This window comes from Poecilia formosa, unplaced genomic scaffold, assembly GCF_000485575.1.
Source record: "Poecilia formosa unplaced genomic scaffold, Poecilia_formosa-5.1.2 Scaffold15, whole genome shotgun sequence".
Classification (NCBI taxonomy): Eukaryota; Metazoa; Chordata; class Actinopteri; order Cyprinodontiformes; family Poeciliidae; genus Poecilia; species Poecilia formosa.
The window spans coordinates 1,831,103-1,843,891 of NW_006799954.1; the positions used below are offsets into that span (position 1 = coordinate 1,831,103).

The 12,789-nt window shown below is 39.2% G+C and overlaps 1 protein-coding gene across 3 annotated transcripts; it reads left to right on the forward strand.

Annotated features, from left to right (window-relative positions):
* The first annotated feature begins 915 nt into the window (after positions 1-915).
* On the forward strand, positions 916-12,397 carry zgc:172136 (FERM domain-containing protein 6). Of its 3 annotated transcripts, none has more exons than XM_007546177.2 (14): positions 916-1,104; positions 3,781-3,973; positions 5,399-5,489; positions 6,422-6,501; positions 6,982-7,058; positions 7,207-7,402; positions 7,816-7,971; positions 8,560-8,625; positions 9,062-9,130; positions 9,238-9,412; positions 9,564-9,842; positions 10,701-10,829; positions 10,948-11,006; positions 11,123-12,397. In XM_007546177.2, the coding sequence occupies exons 2-14, from the start codon at positions 3,896-3,898 to the stop codon at positions 11,414-11,416; spliced, it is 1,749 nt and encodes a 582-aa protein (XP_007546239.1). In that variant the 5' UTR covers positions 916-1,104; positions 3,781-3,895; the 3' UTR covers positions 11,417-12,397. The 3 variants fall into 3 exon arrangements, with proteins under 3 accessions (XP_007546239.1, XP_007546240.1, XP_007546241.1); XM_007546178.2 differs by having other exon boundaries at positions 916-1,098; XM_007546179.2 differs by lacking the exon at positions 916-1,104 and adding an exon at positions 2,288-2,429.
* Positions 12,398-12,789: the final 392 nt, after the last annotated feature.

Genomic DNA, 12,789 nt, shown 5'->3' on the forward strand with positions numbered 1-12,789 from the left:
GGTCCCAACATGGCTAATATCAAACTGGTAGCTTTTTCTCCTCAGTAAAGCCAGAATTTGTAGCATGCTCAACATGTCCTGTTAAATGTTTCTTTAGCTGAACTGTGGATTTCTGCAGCTCCTATATTGATCAAGCTCCTCATGTCTGCATCTCTGGTCACATTTTAACATCCTATAAAAGGACATATTAGTCAGCATATTGCAGGTCTTGTTTTTCTAGATAGAAAGTGGTGTCAAACGTCCTGTCGTGTAATTTTTTTCAGTAAAGCTCAGATATAAGTGAGTTGTATTTCGCTGAACTATGGGGAAAAAATAGCTCTGTGGATCGTAAAAGTTGCAGACCCCAGGTTTATCAGCAGCTGACGTTTGTGGTGGAAATTATGCAAGAACGAGGAAAAGTAGAAGAATGTTAGGCGCTCCAAAGTCTTGTATTATTTCTCTGCATTTGTAATGACGCAAATGATCCTGAAGGTGGCAGTATTGACTAAATTAGATCTGATCGGATGCAGTCCTGGCTAAAGTTTTGTGGTCATATTATTTATTTATTTCGTGGTGAATTTTGACAGCATAAAGTGGATTTTACTCAGCACGCTTCTTCTCTTAAATGTTTTAATAATGGCTTAACTCAAATTAATTGCATAACACATGGTCCTACTGCTCTTGTAGAGCCTGGGCCTCTAATTAGCACAGCTCACAAACCACCCATGTCGGGGGGAGGGGGGATGAAAAACTTCTTCTTTCAAATATTAATGAGTTGAACCTTGCCCATTAATTAACATGTTGGTTTTTCTCTTATGGACTACTTTAACCGAAAATGTACTAAAAAGAGGGGGTTTAAATCGTAACATGCGAGAGAAAAAAGTTTCTGAAAGAACCATTCAACACCCCCATAAATAATCCCAGATGGTGTCGCTCAAACGTTTGGGCTTCAGGGTGGTTAAACGCAGGCATACACATGCAAGGTGGAGTACAACATGCAAGAAGTACGACTGTCGTAGTTTTTTGTTGATAATTTCTTTGGCTAAAAGCGTTTTTATCAAGCCGTGAAAATACCTGCAAGTGGACAACTGGGCTCCTTCGCCTCTGGCAGTAATTGCTGTAAGAGTAAGTTATTCGTTAAACTATTTGTACACTTGTTGCAGTATGAGTAACCAATTTTTTTTTTTTTTTTAAATAGAAACGAGCAGAATGTTTTTTGTTGTTTTGATTCATGATTCGTGATTTAACTAGTAAAACGAGTAAATAACTTTGGCAGAAACTTTTAGGGATGTTGCGTCAGTTGCCTACAAGTATTTCCTTAAATAAAACACAATATTAGAGTCATTCAGTACAAACTATGTTGCAGAGCTCTGTACACTCTTAACGCCTGTCAGGACTCATATGCCAACCCGCTCCCCTCAAGCTGAAAATCTGGCTCACGCTATTGTTTTAAAGTGGGATGAATGTACATGGTGTTCCCCTGTTTATGCTAATTTCCCCTTTTATATTTTCCAGTGGGGTTTTAAAGGGTTCTAGTGGGGTATTGCTCAAAGCTGAGAGAGGTTGCACATTGTAGACAAGCGATGTTGTTTTTTTTCCCCCCGGGCCAGCAGCAGTGTGCTCAGAGGTCAGGATTGTAACAGTCTTGGAGGGGAATTAAAGCATACGGATGGCAGCTCTCATGTGATGCCAGGTCTGAGCAGTTTGGACTTTTATTTGAATATTATTTATTTTGCAGCTAAATGCAGTAACGGCAAAGGTTTATTCTCTTTTCAGACATAATTTAATGCAATCCAACATATAAATGTGGTCTGTGTTCATATCAGATTTTTTTGATTTCTTTCTTTTTGCAACTTAAAAACATAATTTCCAACAGCTGGTGCCTTCCTGAAGAAACCTCTCGACCTTCTTGGATTTAAACGTTGAGTCGGTTCAACTCAACCGACTCAACGGTAGTTTAGTTTAGAGTAATTTTACCTAAAGTAAAACAAAAAAGGAGTATTTTAAAGTTGATTCCCAGTGTGGAAATGAACTTGGTGTTGCAACTTTGGCTCTTTTTTTTTTTTTTTTTTAATGTTAATTTAAAATTGAGTACGGCTTCCTTGAGTTCATGCTTCTGGAATTTCTGGTTTTTTTAATGTCTGTTTGTGTCGACACCCAGTCATCAGCGAGGCCGTGTTTGAACTTGTTCATAAATCATATTCAGTTGGACCCTGTTAGCCAAGAAAACTTGCTCTGGTAGTTCACACAACTTGTTGTTCTCACTGGCAACACCTCTTTTTTTAATGTTTCCTTTTTTCTCCTGTAGATTAATCTTGTCTTGTATCTTCCTGTAAACTCAACTCCTGAGGTCTTTTGGTGTCAAACAGACATGAATAAATAAATACGACCTAATTAACTGCAGCTATCTATAGATCTTGACACAAGAGGAAGGATTAGTTTTGGAAGTGGTGAGTTTTCTTTTTTCTTTTTTTCTTTTTCTTTTTTCTTTTCCCCCCTTTCAGGTCCCTGTTCTGTTTTTGCTTCATGTTTTTGGTCAGAGTGGGACTTAAGAGGATCAGAGTCAGGGCACAGCAGTAATTAACCTGATTAAATGATTCTTAGACATACCGCTTGGGGCTTTGGGCCCCCACGAGGCAAAATATATGAACCTAGTTGTTGGAAGAACGACTTCAAATTATTTCTGATTTTATGTTGGGTACACTACAAACACGATCAACATAGTTTTTCCAAAATGTCCAGTCTAGAAACTGTAATAAGGATAAAATGCAGCTTGTGCAAGGAATCTAAGATATTCACGTGTGAAGAATTTATTTTACTAAGTATCGGTATGCATGTGTGGTTTGGCTTCTTTTACAGATAGTTTAAGATTTGTTGAGTCCCATGTTAAATTCAAGTTTGTTGGATTCATTTTACCCAATTCAACAACAACAACAAACAAAAACAAGCTTGTCGGATAATTAGACATCCCAGATGGGGATTGTTTTAGACTGAATGATTTTTGGGAAAAATCACAGTAAATTAAGTTAATATCAGGATTATCATAAGTACTTGTTTTTGCTGGGAAACGTTTGCTTGCAGACATTGTAGGGCAATTCTCCTTCTTTTTTTCATATCCATAGCTTTTTCATTTTTTTAAAATAGGATTTTTATGTTTTTAAATGTTGGGATTGTTTTAATTATCTCAAGTGCTTTTTCAGTGACAATGAAATGCCATGAATTGCTATTGAAAATACAGAGAACGGTGTCGTATTTATATGGGAAACGTATATAGATTATTTACATACAGATTCATTTTTTTAAGCTTTCTTTCTAAGATGATTCTGGCTTATGGTTAATGTAAACATTTATGGTTAGAAGGTAGTTTCCTGTTGCATAGACGGGAACACAATCTCTATTGCTCCGTCTTTGTGGACATCATTTCATAGACGGCAAACATATTTGTAGTGCAGGATATTAAAAGAGCTTTGCACAGTATTCCAGTTTTCCTCCATCTGCCTTTTACATGTGGCAGAAGTAAAACATGTGGAATAATTTGGTTATAGCTCAAATATAAATTGGATTATTTGATTAGCCCCAGTTTTAACATTGTTTGACAATTCATAAACTGTTTCGACATTAGCACGGAGCGTGACGTGTGTTGCCAAATTAGTGCATCAGATCACACTTGAGTTAATCGTTTTCTGAATTTATCTGCTTTTTTTTGAACATCCAACAGTTGCTGCACTACATTATGTGTTTTTTCTTTATTCTATTTGCTTCCTTAATTGTCATGCTATTTGTGTATTTTTCTTTTACTAGATGCAATATGGCTGAACTTGACTTGAACACATAAAAAGCGAAAGCCAGAAGAAGCGGAAACAATTGTGAAACGGTTCATTTCAGACACAGAACTTGTCACAGACCCACATGAAACATGTCAACACCGACCAAGCATGAGAGAACCGTTTGCGTTCTCCTTCCCAACAAAAGCCAGCTGGACGTCACTATCGGGGTGGGTGCTCAGTGGAGCTTTGAATCTAAATCTTCATGTTTTGATGGATTTTGTTTTTGTTTCATCACAGTGATAGGCACAGGCTGGTATGATATTCTCAAGGTACGATAACCTGTTGTAAAGAAATACATTTAATAGAAAAATTATAGATTTTTAGCAGGAAATATTCTTCATCTTCTAAAATAAAACACTGATTAATGCAAATATTTTTTTTTTTTATCGCATCCAGTAATTAATTTCAGCCTAATGTATACACATCAGCAAAAGCATTAAATAAATAGACCCTAAATTTAATCAACACTTGTCATCTATATCAATAACTCAACTTGAGGCTTCAGGTCCTTAAACCAAAATCTAATGGCAGTCCCATTTAAAAACTGAGAACTTGTCTTTAAGGATACATTTCATTGGTTCTTGGTTATTTTTTAAAGTTTATTTCTTGTCATCGCTTTATTTCTCAGATTCTCGTGGATTTTAATTTCTCTGAAAGGTGTTATACGAGTAAACCTTTACTTACTAAGCTAACATTCCCATTGCTTACAATGTCATCCTGTTCTGATCTTTTCTAGATTAAAAAATCTAAGTAAAAAAGCTGAATTCGGGCGTTTTAATTAGCCAGTTTGTTTTGGGTAGAATTGAGAGCTTTTTTTTCCCTCCACAAACTGTCACTTTTGCAAGACGAGAGCTATCTCAATCCCCCCACCCCTCTGGTTCAGATCTGGCCAGACCCTGTAGGAGGGTCCCACACCCACCATACTGTTGACACAGCCTCTCAGGACAGAATATAAAGTAAAGGTGGGACAGATTACAAGCTGTGCTTTAATTAAATCTGAAATTACTGCAGGATTACCTGGTGGCGATGAACGTAATCTAAATAAGGTTATTAAAAACAAAGAAATGCTACAAATATTTCTAGTGAAATGGGACACTGTACAGATTATTACAGTCACAATATTGTTAGTTCTTATGTAAACATGTTTATGGCACAGACTGGTATACTTTTTAACCTGCAGTTGTGCAGACATGTTGATTATAGTTTGCCATATTTTTGTGTGCGTGTCCAGAAATATTTCTAAACAACCTAATTTGGCTTGCTTGTACGTAAATGGGAAAGTGCAAGAGTCATTTTTTTTTTTGTTCGTTTGTTTTTAAGCTCCTATACTTTCCTAGCTTTGCTCAGCAACAGGTGGGGGCTGGGGCAGAACTCCACACAGCCAGAGAAAACACATCTCATCAAAAACCTGTAAACTTAAGGAATGGTATGAAAATAATTTGACCAATTACAAAGTTGTTGGCTTCTAAACGTTTGGCGTACCTTGATACCAATAACCAGCCCGTGTCTACACAGTGACGGTGATTTGTTCAGTGTGAATGTGTAGTAAATACAGAATTCTGCGTTTTGTTTTTCTTTCTCACCGACTTCAGTTAAAGTCTACCGGACAGGATGTGTTTAACAGTATTGCGGAGATTCTCGGAATTAAAGAGATGCACTACTTTGGCCTCACAGTGGTGAGAGGTAAGTTTCCTTTTGACACCCAACTCCTACAAAAGTGTTTTGAGAAAACGTGACCATCAACAGACTGATTTATTCCCGTTTACGCTATGCGACCGTGGTTTGCTCCACTGTCGGTTGTTTATGTAACTTTAGAAACAACCTGTCCACAATTAAGCCGTTTTGCTCAAACAAGAAATGCCATTCTGCCCTCCACGTTTGCGTAATGCAGCGGTGTAATCCAGTTTAGCCCCAGAGCAAAGTCCTGAACTTTCTGTTTTCCTGCGTTCCTGTTTTACAAGTGCGTGGAAATGCCCCGGTAATCTTGCACGGCTCACCACTTCAACAAGCAGCCTTTTGTTTTTGTGGTGTTGGTTCAGCGACCACTCAGGCCTGGATTCCTGCAATATTAACTTCATTAATCCTGGAATGCACGCTTGCATTCCTCTGCTTCACTGAGGAGGGACGGGTTGATGATGATGATGATGGGAAGAGGAGGGTGGGAGTCGGGAATGGATTTGTCATGACACAGGCCGCCTCATTCAGCTGTTACTCAAAGGGCCTCGATGAGGAATACGAGACCTGGGAGTCTGAGTGAGTCAGAGTGGAAATGAGGAGATGGGAGGTTAAATGAACAAGTTGTGAAATAACTTGACGAGCGTGTTTTGGCTACACACCGTTGAGCAAAAACGGGGAAAAAAAATATATATTGTCCAAGTCATGACTCATAGAACCTGGCAGAAGATGATGCAACATAAATTACCACTGTGGTTGCAGCTTCCTGGGTAGATTATCTCAAATGTGCCATATTGGGCTGCTCTTCTATCTGTCTTCATCACTCTAATGACTAGTTAGTGTGGAAGTAGATTTTTATAGCCCGTCATTCTTGTTTGTTTGTTTTTTTGTCTCCTTTTCTTTGATATTGTTTTTTTTTTCTTCCCCCATTTCCATCCTAGACAATGAACACATATTTTTAGACATGGAAGAGAAACTGGCCAAGTACTTTTCCAAGGAGTGGAGGCAAGATTCAGGAAAGGTACAGCGGCTAACACCTGCAGTAAATTTTAATGATTTCTTTTTTTGCCCTTTTTTCTGTTTAGCCTACTTACTAAATGGTACCTGACAGTGAAGCAGGACATATCGTTGCTTTGCATAAGTCTTTATACGACTTAAAATGTTACACATTTTTGTCACACTGCAAACACAAACTTCACAGAACAAAGTAGTACTTCACTGTGGAATGGAAAGAAATGTATATATTTAATAAATATATATATATTTTTTTAACTATAAACACTGTGGGTTACAGTTACATAGTTTGATACCCCTAAATAAGTGCAAGCAATCACCTAGACATAATTGGAGTGGATGGAGTTTACCTGTCTGTAAATGAACAGCTAACGGCCCAAGAGGTTCATTATTTGGCAAGACATTATAGAAGCTGTTTTTTTTTATGTGGCGACACATGCAACCCTATTGTAATATTTCTCTTTATTCCCCCCCCCCTCCCCCACAGGGAACACTCAAGAGACAAATCCCTTTACTGCTCTTCCTTAAAGTGCAATTCTATGTTGAAAATGGAAGACTTTTTTGGTATGTCCAATACATGCACTGCCTCCCGCCCCACTTCTGCTCATGACTTTTTTTTATTTTCCCTATTTTCCATTCAACATTTGTCATTTTTGTGACTGATATCTAAATTGTTTTGGTGGGGGGACTGTTCTCGTTTTCCTGGCACCAGTGAGAGAAAGGTGCGGCATCTCTACTACTCTGACCTGCGGGAGCGGGTCCGGCGCTCTGAATGTCGTCAGCAGGAGGAGGTGTACTTCCAGCTGGCAGGTTACGCTCTGCAGGCTGACCTCGGTGACTGCCCGATGCAGAGGGAGGGCATGGAGGTCACCTCCTATTTTGAACCTAAGGACTACTTTCCCCCCTGGGTATGTACTAACATCTGCCAGAAACACGCACACAAAAAAAAAACAACCTGTGTTTGATATTGATATTTTCTCGTTAAACATTTAGAATTTTTTTTGTGTGTGTGATTGCTTGTAGAAAATGAAGTTTCAAACACCTCTAATTTTTTACCATGTTGCAGCTATATATTTCAGTGTATTTTATTGGGGTGTAATTTGATAAACTATCACAAAAAGCATTGCAAAACTGTAAAGTGAAAGAAAAATGATACATGATTCTCACCATTCTTTTGAATAAATAAAAATCAAAGTAGCATATTGCATTTGGGTTGTTTGGTCAAAGACGTTTGTGGCGAAGTCTGAAGAAGCTCAAGAGGTCTGAATACTTTTGCAAGGCACTAAATGTCAGCTATGCGTGTCCCACCTTCCTTCTGAAGATCATAGCTAAACGTGGGGTGAAGTACCTTCTCTGTCACGGGCCCAAAGTGCACCAGGAGCTGTGGGGCATGTCCACTCGTGATGCCATTTTCTCCTTCATCAGAGAAGCGTGCCAACTGGAGGATGTCCCCGTCACATTTTACAGGCTTCAAAAGGTCAGGACGCTTCATCATGGTGCTTCAAAGGGAATCCTTGTGTTTTATGGGTGTCACGCTTTGAATTATTGGGCAACTGGATTGAAGATTCAGTTCAAGTTTCCCATGGAGCTTTGAGAAGGATGAAATTAGATTTTTAGTCACTCTAGACAAGTATGGAACAAGGTTTTCCAGATAATCCAGTCCAGACTTCTAGTGTAATTGTGATTTTTTTTTTTTTTTTTTCCTTTATAATTTTATGAACATACATGGATTATGGAATCTAACATTTCCAGAATGTTGTAGCAACTGCCAGGAAAGTTTGATTCATTTCAGGAAATTCTGTTCTTATGAAGAGTAAAAGGTTCACGCCACTTCGTTAGCGATTGCGTTTCCAGTATGTCATCTTCCACATTTGAAGCAACTTGGATGCTGAGTCATATTTTGAAACCCGATCAATTTATTGCACAATAGACGGCAGCTTGAGATGTTGTGTTGGCATAAGTCCTGCTTCTCTCCGTGACCTAAGAGGGAGGCTTGGCTGTGAAAGAGTTATCTTATCTGAGCAGCTCGGATGCCTCTCTGACATCTCATCATTCTTTCCTTCAGGACAGAAAGGAGGAGAAAGGAACAGCGCTGCTTGGTCTCACCCTGCGAGGAATGCAGGTTTATCAGGTGCGTGTTATTAATGCGCAGTTTGTATGTCAGCGCATGTGTACACAAAAACCGATTCTGTGTTGGCTCAAAGATGTTCTCCTTTGTAGTCGTGGTCCTAATAAACCCCCCGACTAGCTGTGCGAGGAATGTGTGGGATTGCCACTAAGCAGTCCGTTAAGAGATAGCCGCCTGCTGTGCCTGTCAGTTGTTTGATCTGTCAATCAGGGGCCATTTGGGTTGGGGGTGGGTGGATTAGCGATTAGCCACCAGACCCGACTGATTTTTGAAGCCAACAGACCGTGAGATATCTGGAGAGTCTCTTGGTCTTATTCAAGTCCAAATGGCATCAAAATAAAAAAAAAATTACTTATCACTTGTTCTAAAAGATGTTAAAGCAGATTCCATATTCCACATTCAAAAAGCTGCTAATTAAATGTCTGCTTTGTCTCTCCAGGAAGTGAACAACATACGACAGCTGCTGTACAACTTCCCTTGGTCAAATGTCGGCCGTCTAACTTTCCTGGTACGGACGCTTCTCGTTTGCGCGTTTCTGTTCCCTTTCGAGAGTAACGGGACTCCTTGTAATTATTTAATGGACATTCGCAGTTAATTTTACATCGTCTCATTTAGGGGAAGAAATTTGAGATCCAGCCAGATGGCTTGCCATCGGCCAGGAAGCTGGTTTACTACACCGGCTCGTCGTTCCGTTCTCGACACCTCCTCTTGCATCTGAGCAACAGCCACCAGGTCTACCTCAGCCTGCAGCCGGCCCTCAAACACCTGCGACAGGTGGAGGAAAGCAAAGGTAAAGAGAAGAAAGTGTGGGATTAGCACTGTTTGGTAGAGCAGGTGTACGGTCCTCAGTATTTAGGACCTAAAAAAGGAGCCCGACTTGCTTAAGCACATATTAGATGTTTGGCTTTACAACTTTCAATGTCGCTTGTCTTGATCTTTAGAGAAGAAGCGCTACAGAGAGTCCTACATCAGTGACGACCTGGATTTGGATCCGCCTGGCAGCGAGAGCAGCCCTGGTCTGTCTCGACGCTCCACTGGCAGCTCGGGCATTGAAGCGGACGCCCGCCAGCACAGCACCAGCACAGAGATGACCTCCATGGGGGAAGAGGGTCTACAACACGGGGAGAAGTGTTTGAGCTCAGCAACCAGCCAGGACGGCTCCTCCATCTCTGAGTTTGACTTGGGCAGTAAAGATCAAAGAGAGGAGCAACAAGACGGAGGTGGGATTTGTTTTTACATCAGGTACTTAAGATGCTTGTAAAAGGTTTTCACAGAATTTGTGGTTTCTTTTTGTTTCTGTTTTTGCTCTTGGTCACACTTTAATGTCTCATATCAGACAAAGATGACCTTAAGTTCAAAATGTAGTTTTCAATGATAATTTCCTTTTTATAAGTGGGGTTGAAGAGCTATCTAGACCAATTTGGCCTGAAGTGGAAAGGTTAAATCATAAATTAATTGCAACTAAGCACAATTTCTGGTCCTATGCTACTAGCCACATCATGTCGGATTACTGCCAGACCTGTCAAATTAAGAAATCACTAGCATGAATTAAGCTAAAATATGCAACACATCATATCCCAATGAGCTGAAATTCAAAAATGGATGAAAGTCATTGATATCTAAGGCTAAAGATTTGACGTCATAAAATCGCCCTTAACCTCACGTAGAGGAAACATGGAACAATGATGAATGAATTCCCAGACTAGTGTTCCAAAATTTCTCCAAGTGCCTCATCTCAGAGCCACACAGCAACCCAGATATAAACCTATACGATGGCAAAACCAGTTATGTTTAAGAAGCATTATCTTTCACACATGGCCAGGTTGATTCTGATGGCTTTTATGCCTTTTTTAGTAAATTAGATGACCATTTGAGAACTGCTTCTAATAATAATAAAAAAAAGTTCATTTAATGACCTGAAAAGTTTAATTGCAGCAGTAAAACGAAGACAGAATTCTGTATGCGGACTAATGAATTTCCAATGTCCATTAGACCTTACTATTAAATTGAAACTTTTTTCCTAGATTTGTGATTGTGAAAATTTATTTTGCCTACTTAAAATGTATGCTGTTTTCTAGCGATCAAGGCCAGAGTTGGTAGCCCAGCGGAGGCACTTGTCAATGAGCGGTGCGAAATGTCCCAGCTGGTTGATCTTCTTGGAGCATCTATGGATTTTGCTGGACACTCTGCAGAGACTCAATCACCAGGTATCGGTGAAGTGCATGTCTTCCTCCACATTCTGTGAAAGTAGCGGCTTTTATCCTGAAACTCGGTCCACTTTCACCATTATCAATATTGACAATTTAAATCATGTGTGCTCCACAGAATACAGAAGGCAGCCTCAACATGCTGATCAAGATGCTTTGTTGCCCATCAAGAGAATGGTAAAAAAAAAAATCACTCGGAAATGTTATAACCCAACACACCTTTAGTTTGTGTTGGATTGTATTTCCTTCATTTGTTAACATCAGTTTCTTCTTCCTTCTCATCGATCCTGAAGTCCAGACCGCAGACTTTCCCCAATCGCCACAGCCTAGATGATGTCCGTCCTTTGCCACCCTCTGCACCCACTAGACTGGCCGTGCCATCCGTTTCGTCCCACAGCTACACCTCTGGGCTCCCAGACGTCACACCAGGCACAAAGACATCAGGAAGCACAAGGACATCAGGAGATCCCAGTTATTACCCCTATCTGCACTGCCAAGCCAAACCCTCCTTCTATGGTCACAGGTCGACCAACTGCCTCTCCCTGGACACTTTAAGTGATGAACAGTTCCTGGAATTCATCCTCTGAGATCATGAGAAATATGCCTAAAGTGTTCCTTCATTTAGAGAGCAGCGGAGCTTGGAGGGATTCTGACTGTGTTTTGTATCATGAGGGATATTTGTATTTCATATTGGAGGCAAGATATGAAAATTCTGTTAAGATGTGATTCCAATGGCGGGAAACTAACACGGCGACATTTCAACAAATAAACCGCCCATATTTATTCATGATGTTTTGTACATATTGCTCCTGTTTTATTGACATGCATTTAAATCATTTATTAAAAACATGGATTTTTTTGATTGTCTTTTGTAAAGACCACCATATGAACATTTCCTCAAGTCTTTCTTTAAACTGTGCAGAATTTCAGGGGGGTTTTTTTAATCCATACATTGCAATTGTACGTTTAACACTAATAGCCCACTCGCATTGCTTTTTTTGTCTAATATTATAATCAAATTTGATGTAGAACTTTTGTATTTTTTATCTTTTGTGATATGCTGTTTTGCATAGATTTTTGTCAGTCTCCATTCATTCAGACTTTCACAACTATCTACAAATGTGCAACATTTAACCTTTCACAAATGCTAGTGCCTTAATCCAAAGTTTCTCCAGCCTGTCCTGTTTTCTGTCTGCCATAATTGCAAGACAAAAGACAAATGTGCTATTGGTGAAGCACTATTTTTGTAACCAGTACTTTTTTTTTTTTTTTTTTTTCTGTATGGATCCAAAGCATTTTTGTATTATGTAACTTCTCCCAGAACAAAAAGCCTTTGTTGGTTTTCCCCTCTCACTTTTGTCACAACTTTGGTTATTGGTACAACGTGAAGTCTTTAGCTAATATGAGCCACTTTGATTTATGTTCTGTCATGAAACGCATACACATTTACATAATGCCAAACGGTTATCAAAAACAGCCTTGCATTGCAAATACTCCATATATTAAATTGTAAAAGGCACCTTTTTTTATAGTGGTAAAAATAAAAAAATATTCATGGTATGAAATTATACTATGATTTTTGTATTTCTGTTTCATGATGCATGCCTAGTTTTTCTTGCATTAGACAGCAGTTTCAGAGTAAATGGTTTTGACACTGTACTGTAGGATCCTTGTTGTTCCATACACTGCCTCATACTGGACAGTAGATGTAAGTTCACAAAGAAATTCAAATCCCAAGGCTCAAACTACATGTGTAAAATCCATGAACAACAATTGACTGCTGGTATGAAATTGCCATCATGTTAAAGTGAACATCTTGAATCACTAGGAATATTTTACCTAAAAACAGACAACTATTTGGCGAGAGTTCTTGAATGCTTCACATATAACTGTTTCTACAGTTGAAAATGGAAAAAAAAAAACCTAATTCAGCATTTCAACATCCAGCATGTTTGAGTAT